This window comes from Aquarana catesbeiana, linkage group LG01 (genome assembly GCF_042186555.1).
Source record: "Aquarana catesbeiana isolate 2022-GZ linkage group LG01, ASM4218655v1, whole genome shotgun sequence".
NCBI classification, from domain to species: Eukaryota; Metazoa; Chordata; class Amphibia; order Anura; family Ranidae; genus Aquarana; species Aquarana catesbeiana.
Window position 1 is genome coordinate 102,292,801 of NC_133324.1, and position 18,482 is coordinate 102,311,282.

Genomic DNA, 18,482 nt, shown 5'->3' on the forward strand with positions numbered 1-18,482 from the left:
CCTCCCTATGTACAACTCCAATTGATTCTTCTCCTTTACTCTGTACAACTCTGATTCCTCTTCCTCAGTCTGTACAGCTCTGATTGTATCCTCGTTTAGTAGCTAACAGTCTCTATTAGAAAAGCAACAGCCCCTTATGGACTAGGAACTCTCTGTCCCTTTAGGAAGTAGCACAATGTGTTATGAACTGCCTCCTGGAGCACTTCCAATTTCCATGTAGACACTGGTCCCAGCTCTACCACTGCAGGAAGTGCTAGCCCATCTGGCTGCTTCTGCACCAGCCCACCTGGCTACTTCTTCACCAGTCTACTAACTGACTCTCTTTACCAGTCTACCCAACTGACTGCTCTGGAGATCTCCCAGGGAAAGGGTAGGGAAGATTTAGGCACACCGCTATCTTCCAGAGAGACCTGCTACATGTGGCAGTCTCTACACCGTGCTGTAGTACTCACACTGTCCTCCTTGCTCCCGCTGCTTCTCAGGGAAAACTACTTCCAAGCTTCTCCTGTTGTCAGGATCCTCCTAGGCCAGCACCTGAGCCCCAGCCCAAGGCAGAGCAGCCCCCCACCCAGACTAAGGGGTTTTCCTCAAGGGCCACTGACAGTCCCCTCAATACTCCATCTCCATCTTCCACTTGACTCCCCCTGCTGGCATGACTCATTCATATTTAAGGGCTCACCTAGTCCCCTGCCAGGCCAAACACCTGAGGATTGGCAAAGCTCCCCTAAATATGAACAATCTTCCTAGCCTCCACCCTCCATCTTCCAAAATGTTCTCCAACTTTCCAGAACCAGGGGGAGGCGCCAGAGAGCTGCCGGCATGAGTCATCCAGCCCTAAACTCCAGTAGACCCTGACCCAGATTTAGACTCACAGATTTTAAACATGAGTCAGAGTATACTTTTTCCTGCATTCACACTAGTAGCACACTAGAGGGTGCTACACATAGAAGTTTAATCAGACACTCAGTGACTTATCAACTTATCATTCCCTGGCAAGGTGCCCCCATGTTGATGGCATGTTACCCGTTATGTTTCGACGGAGGGGGTTAAGCCCATTTTTTTTCTGTTTTTTTTTTTTTTACACAATCTTCTCCCCTTTGTGTACATTCATCTGTCTTCCTAATGACCAGCCTGAGCAGGAGGCTGTCACGTTTAGCAGCAGTATTAATACTATTGTTAAATGTTTCACTTACCACTGCAGCCAGAGGTTCAGCATAGCTGAACGCACATTTAGTTTGAAATATAAGCAAAAGAAGAAGGCTCTTCGGCCTTGTTCAATACCATAAAAAAACTCTTTATTAACTTAATACTATAAAATGTATTAAAGTGTTTTTATGGTATTGCATGAGGCTGGTGTACCTTCTTCCTTTGCTTTTATTTCAGTATTGGTTTCGCCGAGCTGAAGTAGGCAGCAAGGCCGATGTAGTGTGTATGAGTCCGGCAACGTTATCCCCATTGAATAGTTGAGGGTGAGGAGCAGCCAATTTGAACCTAATTTTGTTTTTGCTCTCCCAAGGAACTTTCCTATTCGTAGCACAGACAAGAGTGTTTGATTTGTTTTTACACATTTAGTTTGGCTTTTCAGCGAACCTCTGAACAAGCAAAATTTGGTCTGAACATGGGTTTAGACCGAACCCTGAGCTTATCCCTGCTTTCCAGTAACTTTAAAGTGGCTCCCCTTATACAGCATGCCCCAGTATTCGATTTTTCATTACCTTGTAGTGGAAAACAGCTTTTAATTCGGTCTGTGTTATTATCACCAGGATAGTAAAATTCTTGCAGGACAGCTGCTAAAAGCTTAGTTCCTCTTGACGCAGGCATGCTACATCTTCCAAAAGTGTGTGAGTGGGCTCTTGGGAGTCAAGGCAGCAGTATTCTTTTACTGGGAAATAAATCAACATATACATGTAGAATGGAATAGAGGAGAGGGCGAATTCTGAAGCCCCGGCAGAGCTGACAATGCTGGCTGGTATTTCAGTGAAGCAAAACTACTGTGTTTGTCAGTACTAACAGAAAGTTGTGAGCACGCAACATTAACAGGTATTTTTCTGTGATTTTAAAGGGATAAAACATATAAATTTGAATGTATTTCAGAGATGTACTGATTTTTTGTATTTTGCCTATGAAATTTAACACTTCCCCATCCTAGTGTATACTTAACTCCTTCACCGTACACAAATATGCGGCCCCACTGTAGTGGACTTTTTTCTGTGGAGCCGCATAGGTGCGTATCTCACTTTGTGCTGGGAGCGCGTGACACGACGCACTCCTAGCACAGAGACTGGAGGTTCATGGAGAGCCCCAGGCACTGTACTAACGATCATGACCCGGAACTCCCGATTCCAGGTCACCTGATCGCTGTGAAAAACTCGCCCTTTTGTCTTCCTTCTCTGTAAATGGAGCATACTTAGTATCTCTCTCTCCTGTGTGTAAAAAAATAATAAGAAATAATAACAAAAAAATAAAATATAAAAAAAACAAAAATGACCTACATCAAGGTTTGATCTAGGTCAGTGCCAGGGTTAGTGTTTGGGTCAAGGTCAGGGTCAGTATTTTTTTTTTTTATAGTATCAGTGTCAGTGTGTTTTAGGTAGGATAAAAAAAAAGCAAAATGGGCACTATTGTTTTTGGGCTGTACTACAAGTACAAACAGTAACTAACATATACATACATAGGCGCGCACACGGGGTGTGCTGGCACATCCTAATCCCCCCTGTGCCACCCAGGGCTTTTTTCTAGGGAAAATGCTAGGTTTGCTAATGGACACTCACTGGCAGTGACAGTGCTGCCAGTGAGACAATTTTGATTGGTATGTATACCCCTTGAGAATCCCCTTATGAGAACTGCAGCCGCGGAGTAAGCTAACATTACGCCGCATTTCCTGATGCTGCCCCTATAGTTCCGGCAAGTGATCTCTTACTGTAGGCTTCGGAGTGATACAGCTGCACTCCACCTGCCCTCCAGTGCCTCTTCTGCTGCCATAGAATAGGAGGTAAGCAGCATCTAGTGGGGAGCATGGGCGAATCTAGGGGGGTAGATTTCACTTAATTTAAAATGCTCTTGCCAGCAGAAATCCCCCCTTCCTCCACCCTCCACACTGCCGGAACAGGAGAGGAGAAAGGGCTCGATCCTCTCTGGCTCCTCCAGCCCCCATCCCCTGTATCTGCCCCGCCCACACTGCAATCCTTGTCCCTCATCTCCCTCCCCTCTCTCCTCCGTCTACCCCCCCCCCCTCCAGGAGCTGCCAAGTTGATTTCTTGTCCAGCTAGCAAATAAGGGATGACTTAACTGTTAAGTCAGGGGGCACTGTACCATGCTCTGATGTCAGGGGCACAGTGCCATGCACTGATGTAAGGGGCACTGTTCCATGCTCTGATGTCAGGGGGCACTGTGCCCCTCTGCGGGCAATCTGGTACTAACTGACACTGGCTGGCGGGGTCAGGAACTGACACTGATGTCACTAGTACAGTGATAACACAGTAATACAGTGATAATACTGTACACTGTACTAATGACCCTGACTGGGAAAGGGTTAACATCACGGGGTTAACTGTGAGTCTAACAATGTGAAAAAGTGTGCTGCTTTTACTTACTAGTCTGGCTGTTTTTTCTCCCAGCTCTTCAGGGACAAGAAAGGACCAGATCACTATTCCTATGTACACAGAGTTCTGTGTAGATAGATAGATAGATAGATAGATAGATAGATAGATAGATAGATAGATAGATAGATAGATAGATAGATAGATAGATAGATAGATAGATAGATAGATAGATAGATAGATAGATAGATAGATAGATAGATAGATAGATAGATAGATAGATAGATAGATAGATAGATAGATAGATGTGTGTGTTTGAGCTTCTGATTGGGGTGCACACCCTAATGCAATAGACTGCGCACACCTATGTATACTTATGTGGTATCGCTGCGATCGCCAGGAGCAGGAGAATTTAATTTGGGTTGTTTTTGGTTCACAGTTATGTAGTAGCAAGAAATATACAGCTAAATAAAAAAAAATATATATTACTTTGGGCCAGTTTTCCTTTGATAAAAATCAGGAGATACAGTACTACAGTACCCCTTACAATTTACCACCAAAACAAAGCCTAAATTGTCCTGAAAAAAAATGCGGTATAATTCACCTGGATGCACAAAATAGCTGTGGTGATAGTTTTCCTAATACATGTCAAAATTGCAAAATTGTGCATAGGCATTTAGATTTGCTTTACCCTTAGGTGCAAAGGGGTTAAAGTGTATGTTACCCCAAAATTTCATATTTCTGATATGTGTCCGATTTACTGTGTACTCTTATTATTATGAAACTTGTTTTTTGTATTGTTTCCTTTGTATGAAATACCTGATGATCCTGCCATTCCCCCTGCTTTCCTCTTTCAAACTGGCCACACCAGGACATGGAAAAACGAACAATTTGTTCCCCTAGGGTGGGATTTTGAAGGCATTACCAAAAAGGATACATACTAATATAAAAAATATATTTTATTACAAAATACAAAAACATAGTACAAAGAATACAAAAAATACACCAAGTGACATGTTGGAATAATACAAGAAAAATACATAAAAACAATTGCATCAAACAAAGAAAAGGGCAAAGAATGTCACAAAAGACTAACAAAAAGCATGAGATGAGGTAGGTCTCACTAAACCGACGCGTTTCGGAAAGTCCTTCGTCAAGGTTTGGCAAGTGAGAGATATCATCTATTAAATGTTACAAAGGCAGAAAACATAAGATAATTAACAACACAGATATATGTGCTATAATGTACCCCCCATGCCCCATATGTGAGAATGAACTCACTTACCCAATGCACGTGTTACAAAGAGATTCAAAGCAAATAATCAGCCCAACTGTGGTGTCCCAGGCCATATGCAAGTCTAGAGGATCCAATTATGAGTAGGTAACGTACTAATGGAGATTCATGTAAAGGATATAGTTCCCCTAAATGCTGAAACACGTCACGCCCAAATCTGGGCGTAACGTCTGTGCGTGGGCTGGGGTCCACGAAAATCCTCGGACGGTTGGGATGGACCCATAGAGCTTTTGCAATCATGTCTCGTGTGCATGAATAAAAATTGCTTCAATCTTAACTTTACTATGGCCTCAAGTCGCAGTGAGATCGCATTTTTGGACGTTATGGTCTATAGGGATGGGGATGGTGGACTCAGCAGTGGCCTTTTCCGGAAGGCCACTGCCGGGAATACCATCCTGCATGCCTCCAGTTTTCATCCATCTAGTCTCATTAAGTCAATACCTTACAGCCAATACTTAAGGGTGCGTAGAAACTGCACCGATGAAGCGACTTTTAAGAAAGAGGCCAATGATCTGCGTGCGAGACTCCTTGAGAGAGGTTATTCACGTACCTCCCTCAAGAAAGCCTATAAACGGGCCATCACTCAGACCAGGCAGACCCTGATCTATTCACAAAAAAATAAAAGTCAGGACAATTCCTTGCGCATTATCACTAAATATTGTAATCAACATATTGAAATCAAGAGAATTGTGTCCAAATATTGGCACATTCTCACTATGGACCCCAACTTACAGAGACTCCTCCCTGACAGTCCCCTCTTTACCTTTAGGAGGGCCACCTCTCTATCCTCCAGATTGGTGAGAAGTGAATTTAGGGATGAAAAGTTCGCCCAGCACTGCAAGTACAGAGGCACTTTCATGTGTGGGGCTTGCGGATACTGCAGATTCATGTTTACCACGAAAAATCCCACATTACCAAATGGCAGTGTTTTTAGGCCCAAACATTTCGCGAACTGCAAGACAAAGGGGGTGGTCTACATGCTCTGGTGTGATTGCGGATGTTTCTATGTCGGAAAAACGAAGCTCGAATTCTGGCATAGGGCATACCGCCACATCAGAAGCATGCAGACATGTGACCCCGACTTACCATTGGGGAGACACACAGCCCTGGTCCACCAGGGTGAATTTCCAAAAATCAAATTTTTGATTTTGGACCGGGTCCACCCAGGTGGGAGAGGGGGAGATTGGAATAAGGATCTCCTCCAACTCGAACTGAGGTGGATCTATAATTTACGGGCGACTAGACCCCCTGGTTTAAATGATTCTACATGTTTTAAGCCATTTTTGGAGGGCTTTGATTCTGGAGGCATGGAAAGATAGATCTTCATCTACGTACCTGGTTGTACGCACACCCCAGGTTTTGCCACAGAGTATGCAGGCTATTTGATTTTAGGCCCTTGCCCAGCCCCAACACATGCCCTTACAACTTTTCGGCTCGGGACTGTCTATACTGTATGTCCCAGTAAGGAATCCACTTTGGGGCGTAGTGTGACAGGGGCCCATCGGCACGTCCATGCCCCTGGACTGGCAGGACATTGGGGCAGTCCCCTACTTTAAATATTTTGCCCCAGGCGGGAGGGAGAATTAAGCCTTGTCCCTCTTATGTTTGCTCCATGGCTTGGGATTTTTGTCCTTTGTATTTCTTCCCATGTCACAGCCCTGCTGTGGAGTCCCATGCCTTGAGTGCACTAGAGGATATCCAATATGCTTACATGACCTTATATTGTACAATATTTTGAGTTTGCATACTTATATTTTGGTTATCATGTTTTTTCTAGGTGCCTTCCCCTTGCTGTCACTGTGCGCGGACCCAGCACGGTAAGGCTGTCCCATCAGGGACACACCAGGGGAACGGTCTGTGTTCCTCCTCTTCCAGATCTGGATCAGCGTCAGCTGATTCCAGCTCTGGCTTCCCGTGCTGGTGGGGGTGAACGGCGGCGCGCGCCTCCGGGACGCGGGGCCGTGACGTCAGCCGCGACGCGGTGTTCCAGTTTACTGGCACGCACGCGCGATGTGGGGTCGGGGCCGGCGTTGTTTGGGGGGGCGTGGCGCGGTCCACTCCCAGGGGGTCCATCATTGGACCAGGATGACAGGAGATCTGCCCATAGGCGGATCGATTGTCAGCTGGAGCCTAATGGGAGGAAATAGTCCAGGGAGGATACGATGCGCACAGCTGATTGCTTTTGCAATCAGCTGTTAGCGCATCTAGTGGGGACAAATACTCCAGCTCATCCACTCAGATCTTGTGATCGGAGGAGGATGATGCACCCACGCTGGTCTCCTGACTGCCTAAGTAAGTCACTTTATGGGACTGGGGATACTGGGGGGATTTTTACCCTTTAGACTACTTTCTAATAGGTGGTGTGGTTTATACACACCACAACCTACATATACATTGTCCATATGATTGTCACCCCTTCTCTCTCTCCCAATACCAGATTTCCTCTTTGGTGTCAGTTTGATAGCCAGCATGGTGTTCTATGAGCCCTCCTCCCTTTTCCTATGTTACACCTTGTAGGTGTCCTCTTTGGCTCCAGCGATCAGGTATGTCCTTTTGGCCATTAGCTTTTACACATACATATATTTTTTGTACCATCTTAATGGGGGGGTTCACCCCCATCTAATTGCCACCTCTTATGATATTGTTTGCTTGGCCTTAGGTCCGAGGATTTTCGTGGACCCCAGCCCACGCACAGACGTTACGCCCAGATTTGGGCGTGACGTGTTTCAGCATTTAGGGGAACTATATCCTTTACATGAATCTCCATTAGTACGTTACCTACTCATAATTGGATCCTCTAGACTTGCATATGGCCTGGGACACCACAGTTGGGCTGATTATTTGCTTTGAATCTCTTTGTAACACGTGCATTGGGTAAGTGAGTTCATTCTCACATATGGGGCATGGGGGGTACATTATAGCACATATATCTGTGTTGTTAATTATCTTATGTTTTCTGCCTTTGTAACATTTAATAGATGATATCTCTCACTTGCCAAACCTTGACGAAGGACTTTCCGAAACGCGTCGGTTTAGTGAGACCTACCTCATCTCATGCTTTTTGTTAGTCTTTTGTGACATTCTTTGCCCTTTTCTTTGTTTGATGCAATTGTTTTTATGTATTTTTCTTGTATTATTCCAACATGTCACTTGGTGTATTTTTTGTATTCTTTGTACTATGTTTTTGTATTTTGTAATAAAATATATTTTTTATATTAGTATGTATCCTTTTTGGTAATGCCTTCAAAATCCCACCCTAGGGGAACAAATTGTTCGTTTTTCCATATTATGGGATGTGGCATACCCTCTCTGTTCACTACTTCGGGTCAGAGTCTTTTTGTCACCAGGACATGGAAGCACATCCATCTCAGCGTGGTCAGTTTGCTTCTTTTTACTCCAATGATCAGACTTGTACTGACACGCCCCCCTGGCACAGCTTCTTACTGGGAAGATCAGTACACTGCTGTATCTCTGCCTCCTGCTAACACTCCCCTCTGCACAGGAAAGATGCACCCGAATCTTCGGACAATAATCTACTGTTTTAAAGAACTACAGTGAGGAGATTTTTCTAAAAAAGCATACCCCTAACCACAGGCCGAAATATCATTTTGGACAGAACATTTTTTTGTTTTAATTCAATTGTAATGACATTTCTTACATTTCAGATCCTAACAAGTACTTGTTTGCTCATTTTACAGATCCCATTTACCATGGACTGTGGTACTAATAAAACATGCATCAGTGACCTTGTTCTAGATGCTCAATTAAGTGTGGATGAGCAAAGGTAAAATTATTTTACAATGAATAAGAGGTGTTTGAATTTTTCTTAAGAGGAAACAATAGATAGATAGATTTAAGTCAATTTTATGTATATATATATATATATATATATATATATATATATATATATATATATATATATATATATATATATATATATATATATATATATATGTTGATATGTTTTTAGACTAATGTTTTGTTTCATTTTAAAGCCCTACTCTGGGCAAGAGAATAATACTCTTGCAGTGCCGCTTCCCCAAACTGCAAGGGTTAGATGCTAGTTAAAGCGGAACTTTGCTGCATCCGAGCACCACAAATCAAAAATGCTATTTAATTTATTTTTTAAATTTAAAGCTAACTCCCCCATCCATCCATGTCTCCATGCTTAATTTTGTTGAGAAATCACTTCTTAGCATTCCTTTTTGAGTAAGGGCAAAAGACTCATGAGATTCATGTAGCGTTTACTTCCTGGAATCCATCTGTTCTTAACTTAAGCATGTAGGCAGGAGGGTGTGCTTATCTGAGAACACCCCTCCTCCCCGAAGACTCCTGGGATGTATGACATAATTTGCTTAGGCATGGAAACTAGGAAGTAACTGAAGAAATGTAAAAATAAAGAAAGGTTAAAACTAGTAAATATAATATATTTTCCTATCTATTTACCAATGCTAACATCATAAGGATTAAAAATAGTCAATATTGACTGAGAGGGTGAAGTTCTCCTTCACTGTGGAAATGAATTCTAAAAAACAAAACCGCTGATGGGCAGGGTTTTTATGACAGAAGAGACCCAACTGGTCTCTTCTGTCATAAATGCTTCTACCTGCCTGTCAGCGGTAACGTACACTGAGCTGCACATGCGCTCAGCGTACAATAATGGCACCCTTATGTGCAGTGATGATGTAACACCTATGACATCATCACGGCACAGCCATTGAAGCAGCTGAACAGACCAAACTCAGAACGATAACCGGGAGAATATGGAAGCACCCGCAAAAGCAGAGAGCATTGGCAGCGTAGTGCTGGAAGGCATTGCTTAACAGATAAGTCTCTTATAATGTGTTAACAAGAGAATAAGAATTTCGGCCGAAAATTTCCGTTCTGTGAACGATCGGCCGATTTTCTGCTCTTTGATGCCCACCAAGTAATACCCGGTATCGATATTGTGAACAAAAAAGTCTGATTGAATGGAAAAATTGTGTCATATCGTTTGACAAGGAACAATATTCTATTCGTTGGTGTGACGGTCATAAGTAAAAAATCTCTCGAACATTAGCACGCATGAGCGGAAATTGTCAACGACCCGGAAGCAGTGTTCAAGAACGATGTTTCGTAAATACGAATTAAAAGTTCCAAATAAACACGAAAAAATAAATGTGAGATCTAGATCAGCCTTTGTCAACCTTTTCAACACAGAGGAACCCTTGAAATACAATTCCGGCCTTAAGGAACCGCTGCTAAAAATGACTATATCTACAACTCATAATACATTAGTGTGATGGTCAGTGGGAAGAAAGCTCCTTACACTTGTGGTCATTGGGATGAATCGGAGAGTCAAAAAACTGTTCATTGCTCAAGGCACCCCTAGCAATCTCTGGAGGAACCCTAGGGCTTGATGGAACCCTAGTTAAGAAACCCTGATCTAGAGAGGTATAGAAAGGGGAGATAACCCCTTTTCAGAACTGTAAACTGTAAGTCAAGAAACAGCAGAGCTTGAGAACCACTGATCTACTTCTGCACATCTCTTTCAGAGTCCTTCCCTCTAAACATCACTGCAATGCTTTACTAGCTGAATGTAATAGATGTATAGAGAAATACTAAAAAATAATGAACTTTAGAGGAAAATTTTGAGAAAAAAAAATCCAGACAATGTTTTAAGAAAGTAAATTTGAACTTTAAAAACAGTAAACTAAAATGTTTGCTTTATAAATTAATGTGTTTTCTTTCTTTAAATATTTTACAGCTTTGATGAGATGATTGTACAGCATGGAAGGGACAGATTTAATGTCACCATTACTTTGAAGAATAGTGGTGATAGTGCTTATAATTCCAGAGTATTAATGAAATATACTCCCAATATTATAAGGGCTAAAACAGAGGTAAGTAGACTTAAAGTGAATGTAAACCTGAAAAAAAAATGTTTTTTTTTAATGAACACTTCTACCTAGTACAGTAGAGGATGTCAAGTCATCTGTGCACAGTCTTGCCACGAAGCGTTACTCCAGCTCTGAGCAATCCTCTTGTCTTATTTTAGTAAGTTAAAAAACAACACACAGATAAGTTTGTGTCACCCCCCCCCCCCCTGCTGTGACTGACATCTGATTTTATTATATCATGCAGGGCATGAGATCAGAATGTGTGTTACGACTGTGCTCCGGCACAATCTGTGATACCGCCGTGTCCACTGGACAAGGCTGATGACATATAACTGTACCGGCCCACTGCAGGTACCATGTGATTGCTGTGGCCAACCACAGCCGATCACATGACAGTTGTTCACAGTGAAAGGCTTTGTTACATGCCTTTCATTGTGTACTATCCTGATGAGCTCTGTGATTGGTCACATTCACCACATGGTACAGACAGGGCCAATCAGAGCCCATTTGTACCATGTGATTAGCTGTGGCCAAGCACAGCATTTCACAATACTAAACACTGAATGAGTAGTTTTCATTCAGAAAAAATGGTTGCTTATAACTGTAAAATGCAGAGTTATACTGTAAGCAATCATAATGTGTAAAAAATCCTGATCACGTCCCCAGCATAGTACAGTGTTACTGTGGTAACACTGTTTTGCTCTGGTCACTGTATGTAAAAAAAGAAAACATTCAACCACTTATCTACAGGGCACTTTCACCCCCCTTCCTGCCCAAGCCATTTTTTAGCGCTGTCACACTTTGAATGACAATTGCGCGGTCATACAACACTGTAATCATGTGAAATTTTTATCATTTTCTTCACATAAATAGAGCTTTCTTTTGGTGGTATTTAATCACTGCTGGGATTTTTATTTTTTTCTTAAAAAAAAGACCGAAAATGTTGAAAAAAAACCCTGTTTTTCTTAGTTTCTGTCAGTAAATTTTGTAAATAAGTAATTTTTCTCCTTCACTGATGTGTGCTGATGAGGCAGCACTGATGGGCACTAATAGGCTGCACTGATGAGGTGGCACTTATTGGCACTGATGAGGTGGCACTTATGGGCACTGATTAGGTGGCACTGATGAGGAGGCACTAATATTCTGCACTTATGGGCACTGATAGGTAGCACAGATGAGCACTGATAGGCGGTACTGATGATTGTTACTGGTGGGTATTGATAGGTGGCACTGGTGGGCACTGATAGGTGGCACTGATGGGCCCTGATAGCCAGCACTGGTGTACACTAATATGCGGCATGGATAAGCAGCACTGATGGGAACTGATGGGTGGCACTAATGGGCACTGATGGGCATTAATGGGTGGCACTGATGGGCACCGATGGGCTTTATTGATGGGCATTGATGGACATCACTGATAGGCACTGATTTCTGGCTGTGGTGGGCACTGATTGTTGGCACTGGTGGGCACTTGTGGGCACTGGTTGCTGGCACTGGTTAGCATGGGTTTCTGGCACTGGTAGCACTCTAATGTAATCAGGGCACCGATCATCAGTGCCCTGATTACACCTCTCACTGTCCCCTGCGAGGAAATGCTGCTGATTGGCTCTCCTCGCCACACACTCTGTCAGTGTGAGGCGAGGAGAGCCGATTGCTGGTACTTCCTTGTTTACAAGTGACAGGCTGTGATTGCACACAGCCGATCACATGATTAAAGAGCTGCTTTAGCGGCTCTTTACAGAGATCGGGGTCGCACCTTGTCCTAGCAACATGGCGAAACCGTGATCACTGCGTGCCCCCGTGGGAGCGGCCGTTTGGGTGCGCCATCATATGACGTCCACCCAGAACGAGAGCCACACCGTCCCGCCGTTATTTGACGGTGGGCGGGTGGCAAGTGGTTAATAAAAATGTTTTAAAAATATTGAAAAAACTGAAAAATTTTTTTTTTAAATACTGTCAACAATCAGTGTCCCTGATCACCGCCACACCAGTCATATGATTATGCTGTACTGCACTGGTAACAATATGTAAAAACTGTGAAAAAAAAATTAAAAATGTAATTTCTTAATTTTCCAAAAAATTATGATAAAAATTACAACTTCAAAAAACTTGCCATGCCTCTTACTAAATACTTTGGACTGTCTACTTTCCAAAAAGGGGTCATTTGGGGGATATTTGTACTGTTCTGGCATTTTCGGGCCTCAAGAAACATCAGTCAGTGGCTGTCAGTACATCAGGATTGATCAATTTTCAGATTTTGAGGGGGACCCCACGCCATTTTTTTTAATTTTGGCCGGGGTTCCCCTTAATATCAATGACATTCCCTTGAAATGTCATTTTGCTGTCAGACTGTTCTAAACACAGGAATCATGCGCCCCTTTACAGGCATACTATAGACACCCCCCAGGTACAAAATTTGAAGGAATATTACACTTATTGTTTCACTTTAAGCATTATTAAAATCACTGCTCCCGAAAAAACGGCCATTTTAAAAACTTTTTTTTGCATTGATCCATGTCCCCTGGGGCAGGACCCAGGTCCCCAAACACTTTTTCTGACAATAACTTGCATATAAGCCTTTAAAATTAGCACTTTTGATTATTCATGTTCGTGTCCCATAGACTTTAACGGTGTTTGCGTGTTCGAACAAATTTTTTGCCTGTTCTGGTGCGAACCGAACAGGGGGGTGTTTGGCTCATCCCTACCCACAATACATGCTCTGGCGAAAACCATATATATTTTTTTTATTACATGACTTTCTCGTTCAGTGACAGAGGTAACCAGTGCAGAGTAGATAAATCTACTGAACAGGGACAGAGACAGTAAAAAAAATTTCTAAAGGTTCAAATAGTCCTGATTCTAGCTAAAACAAGTAAATAAGGTTTTGGCTATATATACATTTTACCTAAATATGTTTTTTTAGAATTGCCCCAGACCCCCCCCCCCCCCCCCCCCCAAAAAAAAGGGAAGTAAAAATAAAAAACTAAAATAATATGGTTGCATAAGTGTGCACACCCTTAAACTAATACTTTGTTGAAGCACCTTTTGAATTATTACAGCATTCAGTCTTTTTGGGTATGAGTCTATCAGCATGGCACATCCTGACTTGACAATATTTGCCCACTCTTCTTTGCATAAACACTCCAAATCTGTCAGATTGCAAGGGCATCTCCTGTGTACAACCCTCTTCAGATCAGCCCACAGATTTTCAATCAGATTCAGGTCTGGGCTCTGACTGGGCCATTCCAAAACTTTAATCTTCTTCTGGTGAAGCCATTCCTTTGTTGATTTGGATGTATGCTTTGGGTAGTTGTCATGCTGAAAGATGAAGTTCCTCTTCATGGTCAGCTTTCTAGCAGAAGCCTGTAGGTTTTGTGCCAATATTGACTGGTATTTGGAACTGATCATAATTCACTTTACCTTGACCCTTCTTCAGCTGGAACAAGGACCCTAGGCCCTTGTTCCAGCTGAAGAAAAACAGCCCCAAAGCATGATGCTGCCACCACCATGCTTCACTGTGGGTATGGTGTTCTTTTGGTGATGTGCAGTGTTGTTTTTGCGCCAAACACATCTTTTGGAATTATGGCCAAAAAGTTCAACCTTGGTTTCATCAGATCATAACACATTTTCCACATGCTTTTGGGAGACCTCAGATGTGTTTTTGCAAAATTTAGCCGGGCTTGGATGTTTTTCTTCGCAAGAAAAGGCTTCCATCTTGCCACTCTACCCCACAGCCCAGACATATAAAGAATACATATAAAGATTGTTGTCACATGTACCACAAAGCTAGTATTTGCCAGATATTCCTGCAGCTACTTTATTGTTGCTGTAGGCCTCTTGGCAGCCTCCCTGAACAGTTTTCTTCTTGTCTTCATCAATTTTGGAGGGACGTCCAGTTCTTGGTAATGTCACTGTTGTGCCATATTTTTTCCACTTGTGTACCCTATCCATTGTATATGTGTGTGTATAAATATATATATATATATATATATATATATATATACATACATACACAGTGGGGACGGAAGGTATTTAGACCCCCTTAAATGTTTCACTCTTTGTTATATTGCAGCCATTTGCTAAAATCATTTAAGTTCATTTTTTTTATCCTCATTAATGTACACACAGCACCCCATATTGACAGAAAAACACAGAATTGTTGACATTTTTGCAGATTTATTAAAAAAGAAAAACTGAAATATCACATGGTCCTAAGTATTCAGACCCTTTGCTCAGTATTTAGTAGAAGCACCCTTTTGATCTAATATAGCCATGAGTCTTTTTGGGAAAGATGCAACACGTTTTTCACACCTGGATTTGGGGATCCTCTGCCATTCCTCCTTGCAGATCCTCTCCAGTTCTGTCAGGTTGGATGGTAAACGTTGGTGGACAGCCATTTTTAGGTCTCTCCAGAGATGCTCAATTGGGTTTAAGTCAGGGCTCTGGCTGGGCCATTTAAGAACAGTCACGGAGTTGTTGTGAAGCCACTCCTTCGTTATTTTAGCTGTGTGCTTAGGGTCATTGTCTTGTTGGAAGGTAAACCTTCAGCCCAGTCTGAGGTCCTGAGCACTCTGGAGAAGGTTTTCGTTCAGGATATCCCTGTACTTGGCCACATTCATCTTTCCCTCGATTGCAACCATTCGTCCTGTCCCTGCAGCTGACAAACACCCCCACAGCATGATGATGCCTCCACCATGCTTCACTGTTGGGACTGTATTGGACAGGTGATGAGCAGTGACTGGTTTTCTCCACACATACCGCTTAGAATTAAGGCCAAAAAGTTCTATCTTGGTCTCATCAGACCAGAGAATCTTATTTCTCACCATCTTGGAGTCCTTCAGGTGTTTTTTTTAGCAAACTCCATGCGGGCTTTCATGTGTCTTGCACTGAGGAGAGGCTTCCGTCAGGCCACTCTGCCATAAAGCCCCGACTGGTGGAGGGCTGCAGTGATGGTTGACAACTGTGTCCCATCTCCTGATTGCATCTCTGGAGCTCAGCCACAGTGATCTTTGGGTTGTTCTTTACCTCTCTCACCAAGGCTCTTCTCCCCCGATAGCTCTGTTTGGCCGGACGGCCAACTCTAGGAAGGGTTTCGGATCTTTCCAAACGTCTTCCATTTAAGGATTATGGAGGCCACTGTGCTCTTAGGAACCTTAAGTGCAGCAGAAATTTTTTTGTAACCTTGGCCAGATCTGTGCCTTGCCACAACTCTGTCTCTGAGCTCTTCAGGCAGTTCCTTTGACTTCATGATTCTCATTTGCTCTGACATGCACTGTGAGCTGTAAGGTTTTAAACTTTATGTTTACTTTATGTATACAGCTGTTTGCCTGTGAAAAGTCTCTTGTACAGATTTGAGTCAACTCCCTTCTCTCTTTATTTATAGTTGGCGTTAGCTCAGTGACAAGTATGATGCGTTGGCGGGATAGTCTGAATTTTACAGTTTTTTGTTATATTTACACAGTTATATAGTTAGGTTGAAAAAAGACACAAGTTCACCTAGTTCAACCAATAGAAAATAAATAGAAGAAAAACCATGTACAGAACCCTATACACACAGTTTATTCTGAAGAAGGCAAAAACACTATTAAAAATTGCAGTATCCCTCTCCCCCCCCCCCGTCTCTTACTCCACCTTGCCTCAACAGTCGGCAGCAGGGGGGAGGACAGAACTCCTCTGCCAGATCCTGTGCTTCTCCGTTCAGCCACGGAGATGCTTGTCTCTGTACCCCCCACCCAAATCTCAACAGTTGGAAGCAGAGACTAAAACAGAACTCCTCCTACAGATCCTGCTCCTCTCTGTGCAGCTGCAGGACCCCCTCGTCTCCGCCTCCCCTGGGCTTAACATTCAGGCGACTCCAGCCCCCCTCTGGTCCTTCTCCAGACCCTGCACTTTCTTTCAAGGGACTCTTGACTTCTGATGGTGGGGTTGGGGCTCTTGACATCTGAAGTAAAGGGGGGGTTGCTCGCAACATCTGCTTATTATTATTATGAGAATAATACAATTCTATGCCAGTTAAAAAGGAGGGTTGCACATTGCTGGTATCATTCACAAGAAACGTTATTGGAGACTGCTCAGGCAGAACATCATGGCTAAACCATGAGCATTCTCCAATAAAGTTTATTGTGGATGATATTAGCGGTGTACGACCCTCAATTTCAGACTTGCATCATCTGCTACAGGAGTGTGAGTGGGCTCTGTGCCAGTCTGCACCTGCCCTTCACATTTTAAGTTTTAAAGTATTACTAAAACCAGTAATATTTGAATGCAGAGGCAATTATTCAATATGATAAAAAGTAGATACATTTATATAGTCTTACAGATACCACCATCCCTTTGAAGACAATCATAATGCTGATGCGGCCTGCCATGAAATTAAGTTTGACACCCTTGACCTACAGTATAAATGTAAATATCCATGTTTTGTTTACTTAGGAATGCATCCAGCTCTTTTTTTAAATTTCTCATGGTATAGACCATCCTTTCTGCTGCTACCATGACCAAGACCTTGGTGCACTTGAAACCACAGATCCTTACTTTTTTCTGTGACTCCATGTTTAACATGAGAACCAAAGCTGCATTAGCCACTCGACAGAGTGTTACCAAGGTTTGCCTAGAAGGCTGCAGTTAGATTTTCAGACCTAGCACACATTCTAGAACCAATTTAGACAAAAGCCCCAAAAAACTGTCTTTGGAATTTGGAAAGAAAATAAGAGTACTTGGAGTACACCCACACACAGGGAGAATGCAGATAATGTCCTGGCCAAGACTTGAACCAAGGACCCATTGGTCCCATGGTATATTTGTTTGACAGCAGCAAACTACACACATAATTATTTCTCTAGTCTACCAATAGGTCACTGGCAGCATGATTGGTTAAGTGTAAAAGAACATGCTATGATTTTCATCTAAGTCAGACATTTTTACTATGACAGTTTTACTAGGCGATGAAAGTATTTATATGAATAAGTAATGTTTTGTTTTAATAATCCCTAGGACAAGCCAGGAGTAAGCTGTGATGAATCTGGTGAAGACTTCTTATGTAAGGTTGGATACCCCTTTTTAAAGAAGAATGACAAGGTATACATGTATACGTTTGCGCTAGCTTGATATATTAGCACTAAATGCAGCTTTAAGTGTACCTAAAACAGTTACAAATTATTTACAAAGTGCAAATAGTTTTACCACTCCTACCTAAAAAAAATAATAAAAAAATAATAAAAAATAATAAAACAATACAGTGCACTATGACATAATAACTTCAAAATATCACAAAAAACAATTCACTTTTCAGACAGCAACGCTCAGCAGTCTCCCCCCAGTCAGATTAGAGAAACATTCTCCCACTGCATATACAACTTATGCAGACACTGCTCTCCATATTCTGCTTAATGACTGATCAGTCCAATATAGCAGTCTCCCCACATTTGTCACCAGGGTATGCACCTAAGCTGAAACCACTTGTGTGGACAATCTACTTTTCCATGTGCATAAGACTTCTATCAACGCATTTCATCTAGTGCACTTTATCCTTTGATATTTATCTCTATCTTATATCTTTTTTGGTTTAAGTTGAGAGAGTGAGAGTGAATTAGAAAGAAGGATACAAAGGAATTTGGTATTGAAAAATGAATAACAAGCCTTCTAGATCCTATTAAGATTAATTGTTCTGATTCATTATTATTATTATTATTATACAGGATTTATATAGCGCCGACAGTTTACGCAGCGCTTTACAACATTAGGGCAGACAGTATAAGTACAATACAATTC

The 18,482-nt window shown here is 42.3% G+C and overlaps 1 protein-coding gene across 1 annotated transcript in view; it reads left to right on the plus strand.

The window, feature by feature from the left end:
* ITGA1 (integrin subunit alpha 1) overlaps positions 1 to 18,482 on the plus strand; it is a gene marked incomplete in the record, with an annotated part of 198,473 nt that overhangs the window by 149,594 nt on the left and 30,397 nt on the right. Inside the window, 3 exon segments of the mRNA XM_073622297.1 lie at positions 8,532 to 8,617; positions 10,580 to 10,715; positions 17,706 to 17,789. Of these exon segments, the coding sequence (XP_073478398.1) occupies positions 8,532 to 8,617; positions 10,580 to 10,715; positions 17,706 to 17,789 (306 nt within the window).